We start from the raw sequence: 10,888 nt of genomic DNA on the forward strand, positions 1-10,888 counted from the left end.
GGAAGCTCTCATTTCTATAGACACCATTAGTCTGTAGTATAGAACTTACTGTTAAAAAAAATGGACAGGTAAGCTCCCAAATCCCACTTAAATCTGGGTCATTAGTTCATTTGTTCTCTGTCACACAGATAAGAGGTTTATACCTCTGATTTTTGGAAGAATCACTTCCACTGATTTGAGTGATAAAAAGACAGACTTGGGGACAGTCCCCATCCCTTATCTGTCTCTAAAATAGCAACTGTAATTGCTGAGATTAGGAACTGCATTTCTTCTCAATCTGGCAATCTTAAAAACTAGAGACATTTTCATTCCCACTTGAACGAGAGTCCAGAAACCACGTGGAACACAACTGTTTGGTCGTGGTCATGGTATTTATTCATAGTATATTTTTGCAATGTGTTAACAATGGAGAACAGCACATATTCATACACTGAGTATACCCTCTCCTGGCGCGCTCTGGAGTTCCGGGGCTTGGAGAACACTGCCAGGTTTTTCTTCATCTCTTTGGTTTGTGGAAGTGGCAGGGTCTGCCAGGGGGTGTTGGCAATGACTTCCCTCCGGTCAGGTTGGAAGGCAGGACCATGGCTTTGGCACTTCCTTTTGGAAAGATGTAGCAGAGTGGGGTGATGGATGATCAGAAAGATGGGGAACCTGGTACTCCACAGTTCATGTCTTGTCACAAATGACGATCGCTGCAGCAGCCACGAACACTGGCAGGGTCTCGGGCTCATGGCCGGAGGAGAAGGCATGTTGCCAATGTTTTCATGCAAAAGGCAATGATTAAGCACCTGGCTCTGAACTTCCGGGTACTCTGGAGGTGCTGAAGGCCAGCTGTTCTATGTATGCATCCTCATCTTGCAACTGGTAAACTTGGACGTCATTTCAGAAAGTCTTAGCAAAATGCTGAGAGGACCTCTCTTTCTCAAGGTCCCTGGAATGACACTACTTGTGGGGCCCTCCATTTCACACGGAGGGACTGAGGCACCATGAACTGAAGCAAAACATATTAATAACAACAACAATAAAAAGAACAGAGTACAACTCTCTTCCAAGAAAGACATGTCCGAAAACAGGGGTAAACAGCTGGTCTCATTCTAGCCAACTGGTTCCGTCCATTGGACAATGTCCTTCGGTTCCTCCCTTATTAAATGTGTTTACATTTCTGAGTCTGAAGATCACTTAAATAATACAATAGTAGCACCAAGGCAGCAATTTTGTTCCCAGAGTTCACGTGAAACTGAATAGATACTTAACGTAATTCATAGCTGGTACAATCTGTGACCACTAAATTCCTTACGGGCTAATGATGCTTTCATAGAAATGGCAAATACTGCTGTAGCACCTTGATGATAGCTAGATTGTTTTAAAAAACAAATTACAATTTTTTAAAAAAAATGAGCAATAAAAAGATTTACATATAGAAAGTAAACAATAGTGTACCGTGATAATGAAGGATCACTTTTGTCATAATACTACATATAATGTAGAGTACGTAAAATGCAGTGGTCTGACTGCAAGGAACAAAATATTGCAAAAGGCAGTCATAATAGAATCATTTTACGTACAAAAATATTACATCACAATAAATAATTTCAAACATAAATATTAAACTTTACATCATTAGGACATTCCACAAATATACACACCCATATCCGGAGATGTGTGTGTGTATATAGGTTTATATATGCATATGTATATGTACACACACACACAAGCATACAAGTCCACACACACACACACACACACACACACACACGCACGCACACGCACACACACACACGCCCAGATTTTAGGTGGAGGTATTGCATTACTATCCTTCATCCATCCATCACGGCTTCCTCTTCAGGGCACCTGGAAACAGATGAGCCACCAAGAAAGGTCAATCTTCTGTCTCAAAGGTCACAAGTCAAGCGTAGGCAATGCATACATTTTTTCATGTAGAATGAACAATCACACGTTATTCTCTTAGATTTTACAAGTAAAGGATGTTTGTTATGAGAAACCTGTAGATTTCAGGGAAGCATAAAGAGTAACAAGTCACTAGCCGGAAATTCCCACCCAAGATAACGCTCTTCTCATACTGGTATATATCCTTCTAGGCTTTTTCCTATATGTACATGTAAATATTATGTAAAACACACGCAAACATTTATTTACCATATGTAAAATATATAAATACACATATAATGGGGATCTCTAGTGGATACTTGCTGACTTTGCTGCCTTCATCCCATCTCCCCATTTCTGATAACAAACCCCTTGTGCGTTGGGAACTATGTCTCTTCCAAATGAAGCTGTCAATCACCCAACTCTAGGTGGGTACATGATCCCCATTTCCTGGGCATTGTGATTGGTTCAGAAGTGGCCATGTGACCCGACCAGAGCCAGAGTTCCTGTGCAGAATGGATGCTGGAGATGAGCATTTACTTGGGACCATGAGCTGTGAGGGTGGTGTGAGCCGAGAGCTGCCGGGGGCCATGGTGCGGGGAGATGACCTGCCTGAGGATGAAGCCGTTTAAGAGACAAGCACTGCTGACTGATGGAGAAAGAACGAGTCCGGATGACTCCGTTTGAGCCTCTGGATCCAGCCATGCCTGAAGCCAGCCCACTGCTTGAATGGCTGAGTTATTTAAGACAGTAAGTTTCCTTTTGGTCTTTTGCCTCTTGCAAAGGAAATAATCCTAACTTGAGATCATAATTTTGAATTTAGATGTTTAATTGAACCTTGAAATACTGCTTTATAAGTGACAACTAGGTTCTCCTAAGAGCTTCCCAGGATCATGGGCTGCTGGAAACTGGACGGCAGTTAGTGGGAGGTCATATGAGTGGGCTGAGTTCCTCCCTTGTGGCTGAGGGCACTGGGGCAAGAAAAAGCGGGACCAATCCGCCCTCTGCCCGGCAGAGAAGGCACTTGTCGGCATACTGTGGTTGGACCAGGGATTGCCAAGCTTCAGCAAGCACGACTCTCCTAGGGATGCAGATTCTGGTTTCACGGGCCTAAGGGGAGGCCTGGGGTTCTGCATGTTTAACAAGCTTCCAATTGCACCCCAAGTGTGTGCCACAGTGCAGTCAGGAGGGCAGGGGCTCTGGGAGGACACGCCCGGGCTCTGCCAAGGGGACTCATTGTGCCCACAGGCCAACTGCCTACTGTGTGGGCCGCGGCTCCCATCTGTGAAACGAGGATCACAGCCCCACGTGTGGCTTTCTTGTGAGGATTCCATGAAATGATGCCTGCAAAGTGCTGAGCGTGGTGCCGGGCACACAGTCAGGGCGCAGTGAACACCCTAAGTATTATTATTACAACACCCCAGGCAGCATTCGCAAAGGTTGAGTCACCCACACCAGAATTCTTTGTCCTAAAAATACAGATTCCTGCATCTACCAGAGACCCACTGAGGCAGGACCTGCTGAGACAGAGCCCAGTAGCAGCATTTAACCGGCTCTGCAGCCAAAGCTGACGCAGGAAGCCTCAGATCCCAGGGTGGAGGGCAGATGAGCAGGGGAGGAAAAGGCAGGACAGTCCTGGGCAATGGGCCTGGCCACATTTGTTACTCATGAGGCAGGCTGCGAAAAGAATGAGGTAGATAGAGAGATAGACAGACAAACAGACAGAACTGACTTACCTTAACTATAAAATCTGAACCTCCAGGCCAGTGCCCGAGGACGGAGTGCATTTCCCACAGTAACCGCCGCATGTCCCCACGACTCGGGTGCCATCCTGCAAGGAGACGCATGACATTAGACTACTCGCGTGGCTGGCGTTTCCAGCGCTTGCCCTGGCTCTGCAGGCAATCGCTCCTGCGCACACAGGGGGCGGGCCTTCTGAAAGGCAGCGAGGCCTGTCCCTCACTGTGAGGCGAAGCAGGTTGACGGCCGTGGGCTCAGGGCATACTGCCACCCACCTCCGGATGGCCCACAGGTCAGCATAGTGTTGACGTTTTAATTTTTTTTTTTTATTAATTTGGAGAGAGAGGAAGGGGGAGACACACAGAGAGAAACATTGATTTGTTGTTCCACTTATTGATGCATTCATTGCTTGCTTCTTCTATGTGCCCTGACCAGGGATAGAACCCACAACCTTGGCGCATCAGAATGATGCTCTAACCAACTGAGCTACGGGCCAGGGCATGTGTACATTTTTAAATAGTTTAGAAGAAGCAAATAATAATGATAATAATAATAATAATACTTCTTGACAGGTGAAAATTTTATAAAATTCAAGTTTCACTGCCCATAAAGTTTGATTGAAATGTAGCCTTGTTCATTCACTCCATGACTCCAGGGTTGAGTAGCTGGGACAGCTCTCTTGCTCTATATTGCTACTCTGCACACTGCCAATCACAGGGACACCTCTTCAGTTGACAGTGCTTTGAGTGCCAGGCGTACTATATATCATAACATTCTGCTTTATTTTTTTTATTACTAGTGTCAAAACAAGAAGAAAAAAGTAGACTCTGGATGCTACACTTTTGAGGTACAGTGCTGGGTGGATTATCACGTCATCAAATTGAGAGGGCAAAGCCTGGGCGTTATCACACAATGACATCACAGCTGCGTAAGGAGAAACACTCTAAACCAGCGGTCGCAACCTTCCGGACCTCACAGACCAACAGTGTTCTGCGGACCATGGGTTGGCGGCCGCGGCTAAACCTGTTACCAAACTCGGCCTTCATCACAATGTTCCCAACTCACGGGAGAGCAAGGCCCTAAGTTCAGAATGTTTAAAAAGGAGTATCTCTCCGAAGCATAATTTCTTTGTAAAAATAAAAAATGCAATGAGTAAATAAGTTTCAAAGTCGCTCATTTGTTAGCCAAGAATGGAAACAGTTTACCCATGAAATCTTGTTCTATTGCAATAGCCAAAGAAATATGTCCAGAGAAAATAAACCTGTCCTTAGCGGAGAAAGTTTTCCAACCCTTGATCTAGAGCAGGGGTGGGGAACCTCTTCTCTGCCCGGGGCCATCTGCATAGTTATAACCTCATTCACAGGCCATACAAAATTATCAACTTAAAATTCAGCCTGCTACATTTGGTCAAACATTTAATTACGCACCCCTAATGCCTTGGCAGGGCCAGACCCAATGATTTTGTGGGGCCTTCATGGCCCGCGGGCCGGACGTTCCCCACCCTTGACCTGAAGTCCTGGGTGTTCATTCCAGATACCGTCACTTCCAGATACCTGCCCTGCTCCCGGAATTTCTTTGGGCTGCTTTTCTGATGTGCTCTGTACACTGGGCCTGTGCACATGTCACTCCTCTACCTGGAGCTCGCTCTCCTCCTTGCCCTCTGCGTGCACTGGGTCAGTCCAACTTTTGACTGGAAAGTCCTTCAGGACCCAGCCCAGGGTCCTTCCCTTGACATGCCTTCCTGACCCAGTGACTGCTACACAGCAGCCTGTAAAGATAGGCAGTTCTTCCTTTACACCTGTCTTCCTGCTAGAAGGTGAGCCCCGGGCTGGCAAGGCAATGTCAGCTTAGGATTCAAGGCTCTCCAGAACCTAGCTCAGCATACGGGGTGGGCAAACGCATGTTTGCAGGGGTACATATGGAAAATAAGGCAATAGTTAATGAACAGCAATACAAAAATAAGTGTGCTTCACACACTCACACTGTGAACCTGTGTCTCCCCCACCCTGTGTGGCTCAGAGTGATACGAAATATGCATCTGTTGAATGAATGAATGAATGAATGAATGAGGCTGAGGCGCACTCTTCTTTTTGACCTGGGATTCGGATCACTCTGCTAGTTAGTTCTCCTAACACTTCACCATGCGAGGAAGAACTTGTTTAACTGGCGTCTCCCCCACTGTGGAAATTCACCGTGTCGAGCTACCCCCCCCCCCCCCTCTGCACAGTGTTTGGCATCTTAGATGTTTCCCATATGCCACCCACTATTGGGAGTAACACTGTGATGGGCCATCGTGTGCCTGCATTTGGGCTACACTCCCAGAACTGGGTCAAAGGCCATGAATATTTGGTTCTTATGGCCAAATTAGGAAAGTCTCTTGCAAATAAGGCTACTCTTATTAGATATAGAACTTGGCCAATTTAACAAATAAAGAGAACAAGTTAGGCTCTCTCTCTCTCTCACATGTGCATGCCTTGGAGTATGAGTGAGATGAGTGGGGAGGTTTCTATCACCCCGATGGCCCTGGTTTTCAGGCCCATGTGAGTTCCGGAGCGAGTCTGACGCCAGCAACTGGATCTGATGCCAGACCAAGCTTCTAGCCAGGAACCTTCGCCCAGGCTGGGAATTGGTCTGGTGGTCGCAGGATGCCAACATGCTAGAATGCCTCTGTCTCGTCAAAGCTTGAGCTTCACCCAAACTCTCTCCTGACCTGGCAGAGAGAGGACCGGCCGGCGGCGTGGGGCCGGTGCTGCATCTTTAAGTAACTGTAAGCCGGGGCGCCTGGAAATGGGGGTGATATCAGTCTCTCCTGACAGGTTTGCTGTAAGTCAATGAAGGCATGTACAGTGCTTGGTCTAGTACTTAACCTAATATTTGTGGAATATTCGCTGTCTGTATCATGAGGGTGTATTTCCTCTGTGCATCTCCATCATTGCCTGTTGTCATGGAGACGAGGAAAGGCTGGTACTTGTAAAACCGTTGATAATGACTTTGCAACTGTCATGTTATTTCATTAATTGGGACTCAGCTACTGTGATTTAGATAAAAACTAACCCCAAACTTATTTTTATTACAAAACAACAGCAACAACAAAACGTACTGGGGGAATGCGTAGCATAAAGTTGCCATGGAAACAGTGCCTATTTCTGAGAAAAGGGTCTGTTTTCCAGCATTTTAGAAGCACCCACTCCCCTACAACAGATCAGTAATTGTAAATTGTTTTTAGTTCTTCACTAGAGCAAATGGAGCTTTCTAGAAATAAGCCCCATGACTTCAACGAACATGTGGTTAGCCGGCCTGTTTGAGCTCTTACATATATGAAGATGAATGACTCTCTGCACCATTAAGGATGGTTTCTATTTCATACTTTCCCCAACTTCTCTGTTTCCTCAGTCAATCTGAGAGGGGAGGTCTCCCGGTGCCTCAGCCAAGCCAGCACGTCTGGGCCTGGAGTGAGCGCATTTACCTTTCTTTGGCGTGTGCTGGTGGTGAAACTGCCCATAAAACATGGCATGTGGATGTACATACACTTTCAATCCGGCCCCAGAGAGTCGCATACATATGAATATCTGTAGAAGCGTGCCTGATTTCTACAGGGATGCACAGCGTAAAAGCACAGGTGTGTAAGGTGGTTTCACTACACTGTCTGCAGTGTGACCTCTACACGTGGCGGACAGCTGGGTTCTCAGAAGGAATCGCAGGTGGGAGGCAGCCCACGGTAGAGAAAGGAGACCTGCTTGTCCCACAAACACACATTTACCTCCTGCACCTTCACGCCACTGGCTGTAAGTGAGGTGGACAGGCACCGAGTCTATCTCCTCTACGGCAACATAACCTTCACTCATTTTACATTTCAGAGAGATTCTTCTATTACAGCTCTTCCTCTACCCTCCTCCTCCGCAACCGCACAGGATTGTCAGCAGGCCCTGGGGCCAGGCCGGAGGTCTCAGAACACAGGCCTCCAGCCCCCTCTTCCCCAGGCGCACACAGAGGGGGTGCCTCTCCCATGCAGCCCGACGGGACCTCCTTTCCTTCTCCCTCCGCTCTCAGCTCTGGGCCACACACCTCTTTCTGTCTGTCTGTCCCTCACACACAAGCAGAGTAGAAACGCATTAGCACCTGAGCCATGCAGGTGCAGAGAAAACCTTTGCCTAGAGGCCGGTCCCTGGGCCAAGGGGCTGTCCCACCTGCCTCACTCCTGGGTGGGGTGGGGTCCCATGTGGACAAAATCCACGTGGTGCTGTGGGTACCAGCGGGCCCAGGCTCAGCCTTGGCTCAGCCTGCAGTCCCCTGGCCTTCCACGTTCATCTCAAGGAAGCCTGCTTCCTTCGCCACCTCCACCAGCTCCTAAAAACTGTGGCCAGCCTCAGGGCTGAGAAAATGTTGGAACAGTAATCCTATATAATAAAAGGCTAATATGCAAATCGGCTGAACAACTGGTCGCTATGATGCGCACTGACCACCAGGAGGCAGACGCTCAATGCAGGAGCTGCCCCCTGGTGGTCAGTGCACTCCCACAGGGGGAGCACCGCTCTGCCAGAAGCCAGGCCCACGGCTGGTGAGCGCTCTACACCCCCCCCACCCCGACATTGTTGGAATGTCCATTTGGGCCTCCCCAGCCAGCCCCGGAGGTGGTGCAGACGCAGGCACGGGTCTGAGAACCACTGATGTAGGGGGCCGCTAGTTTGAATAAAGTCACAGCTTTCCACCCTGTGTACTGTAGTCCCACCTCTCATGCCCCATGCTTGCTGTGATGCTTCGAGAAGGAAAGAAAATACAAGTTTTCTTCCAAGTGCCTTTGGCTGCCGAGGCCTATTCCCATGGAGCATCCCTGGGATCAGGCAGGAAGAGCGGCCTTTCCAGGGGCTGCCTCCAGGGGCTGCCTGCAGCGAGCGATGGCTGTCTGGCTCCAGGGGAGGCATAAGGAATGCCCCACAGTCCCTGGCGGTTATTTTGAGCTCAGGCTCTCTGAACTGTCGTGAAACACCAAGATTTAAAAAGAAAATGCTGACAGGCAACTATGGAACCCATTCCCTCCTGCACAGGGGACACCACGCCCAAAGCTGGGGGAGCAGCAGGGGATCTTGTCCGGTAGTAATCATTGTTTCCACAAGGTGGCGCTCCCGGCTGTAATTATTTTCAGTTTCGTGAATAAAACTGCGATATTGACTTTGGCTGCCAAACAGAATTGAAACTTGTAACACAGTTTACATAGATGGTTTCCTACATAATGATGTTTCATGTCTGACCAGGTTTTGGGCAGTTAATTAGTTTTTTGTTCCTCTGGGTCATTGAAACAATAATACGTAGGCCCTGGAGGGCAGGGCACATCCTAAAGCACGTGTGCGCTGCTCTCAGCTCTCTCCATCCCTTCAGGGCAACGATTGATTTATGAGCAATCAATCTAATTAGAGGCAGTTGATTGGCTGAGACAAGAGGGAGTGAGACCGTTTTTTGTTGTTTTTTCATAGACAGAAATATAACTCTGGCAGCTTAAAACAAGGGAACCGGGAAACTGAGATTTTCCTGGGAAGTCACAATGGGGTGATTCTGCCTTTCCCAAGGGGAAGCAGACTGAGCTGCTTCTTTATATTCTGATTTGACAGCATTAGCAACTAAAAATACAGGATGCCCAAACAGAGGTGAATTTCAGATCAACAACAGATACTTTTTACAATAAATATGCTGCATGTGATGCTGAAGACATAGTAATAAAAAAAGGGTTCCTTGTTTATTTAAAAATCTAATTCTAATACTGGGCCTCCCGTATTCTGTCTGGCAGCTCTCCTTTGGAATAACACCCCATTTCCAGTTCTCTTGCCCCCTCCCGTCCTCACAGTCCCGAGGGTCCTTGGGAGGGGGTCATGTCTGGGGTCAGCCCGGGGCCATGGGCCGTCTTCTGTAAGTTCCCCACGAGTCCCCGGGCGGGTTCCTGCCACAGGTTGACAGGGCTTCTGAGGGAGCTGGGAAGGGCAGTGCACATTAGAATCACCCCAGAACTTCACATTCTACCCCTGCTTCAGGGATGCCCCTCCCGTGACAAGCGGGGCCAGGACACGTGCATGTTAAGCTCTCCCAGGTGATTCTAATGGACACCCAGGCCGGGTCAGGGCGTCTCAAGCTGTAGCATTAGCACCACCTGGCAACTTCCTCCAGCGCAGACGCTCAGAGCCTGCGCCCCGAAGCTGCATCCAGCTCCCAGGTGATCCTGATGTTCTAGCCACAGGGACACACCTTGAGGCGCGAGGTTTTAGAGCATGAAAAACTGACTACTGTAGAACCCATGCGTGTTTCCCCAACTCTCCACAAATTTCACCCGCTATCCTTTTCTCCAGCCCTGTTTGTATTTCGGTTTTTCTTAAACATCCTCTCCCCTAAGTTCATAAAAGGGTCTCTCATGTCGGCTAATTGCAAGGCGCCCGGTGCTCACACTCCCCAGGTGGCTTCTTCCTGCTCCCGCCTCCTGGCCGCACCGACTACCACCAGCATGTCCCGCTCACAACGCCACGGAGAACGCTCAACGACACTCTCCTCACCTGTGACTTATTTCCTCAGTTTTCTGACACTTTGCAAAATGGTTTGTGGAAAGGGACAGCACATGGTACACCGCAGAGGGCAGGGGTAGGAAGGGAGGGGAGAGGGAAGAGAGAGACACCACGCCCGCCCTCCACTCAGCGGTCCCCTTACCGGCGACTTCTTAATGTTGGAGACGGCATAGTTCCCCTGCGAGATCCATCTGGCGGACTCGGTTAAAGAGAGGCCTGTTCCGTAAAGGTTGATGCTGAAACGACCCTGGAAAACGGCCAAGGAGAACGCTTGTTAGTCCACGTGATGTCCCAAGCAAAGGCCGCGCAAAGGGAGCTTGGAAAGGAGGCGGGTGGTACGAGTGACTCATGAAGAAGGGTTTCTTTTGGGAGGGGAGGGGGAGTAGGTCTGGGCCAGACACTTTACAAGCATCGTCTCATCCATCATCGCGAGAGCTCTAGGAAAGGCGTTTTCTTCGCAGATGGGGAAACTGAGGCCCAGCAGAGCTGCTTGGCTTCAGGATGCAGTGCAACCCCCATTTCCCTGACTTCAAAGTCTTCGCTCTCAGCTAACGCAGCAACCCCGATGTTGCCTATAATTACCAGATTCCTTCGGGAACAAAATGCCACAACCTAATTTTTCTAACAAGATCTCGCTGCCAAAGCTTCCTGGGCTTGGGCTCCCGGTGCAGAGCACTGGGTACTGAGCACAGCAGGGCGGGACTTCAAAGGAGCGG

At 48.8% G+C, this 10,888-nt stretch overlaps 1 protein-coding gene across 1 annotated transcript in view; it reads right to left on the bottom strand.

Annotated features, from left to right (window-relative positions):
- Window positions 1–360: 360 nt before the first annotated feature.
- Window positions 361–10,888, bottom strand: part of ADAMTS9 (ADAM metallopeptidase with thrombospondin type 1 motif, 9) — a 164,016-nt gene continuing 153,488 nt past the window's right edge. Inside the window, exons 37-39 of the mRNA XM_014535238.1 lie at window positions 10,315–10,419; window positions 3,624–3,718; window positions 361–991 (exon numbers count right to left, since the gene is read on the bottom strand). Of these exons, the coding sequence (XP_014390724.1) occupies window positions 3,629–3,718; window positions 10,315–10,419 (195 nt within the window). The 3' untranslated portion in view covers window positions 361–991; window positions 3,624–3,628. The remainder of the gene's footprint in view (window positions 992–3,623; window positions 3,719–10,314; window positions 10,420–10,888) is intronic.

Source organism: Myotis brandtii, unplaced genomic scaffold (genome assembly GCF_000412655.1).
Source record: "Myotis brandtii unplaced genomic scaffold, ASM41265v1 scaffold140, whole genome shotgun sequence".
Lineage (NCBI taxonomy): Eukaryota > Metazoa > Chordata > Mammalia > Chiroptera > Vespertilionidae > Myotis > Myotis brandtii.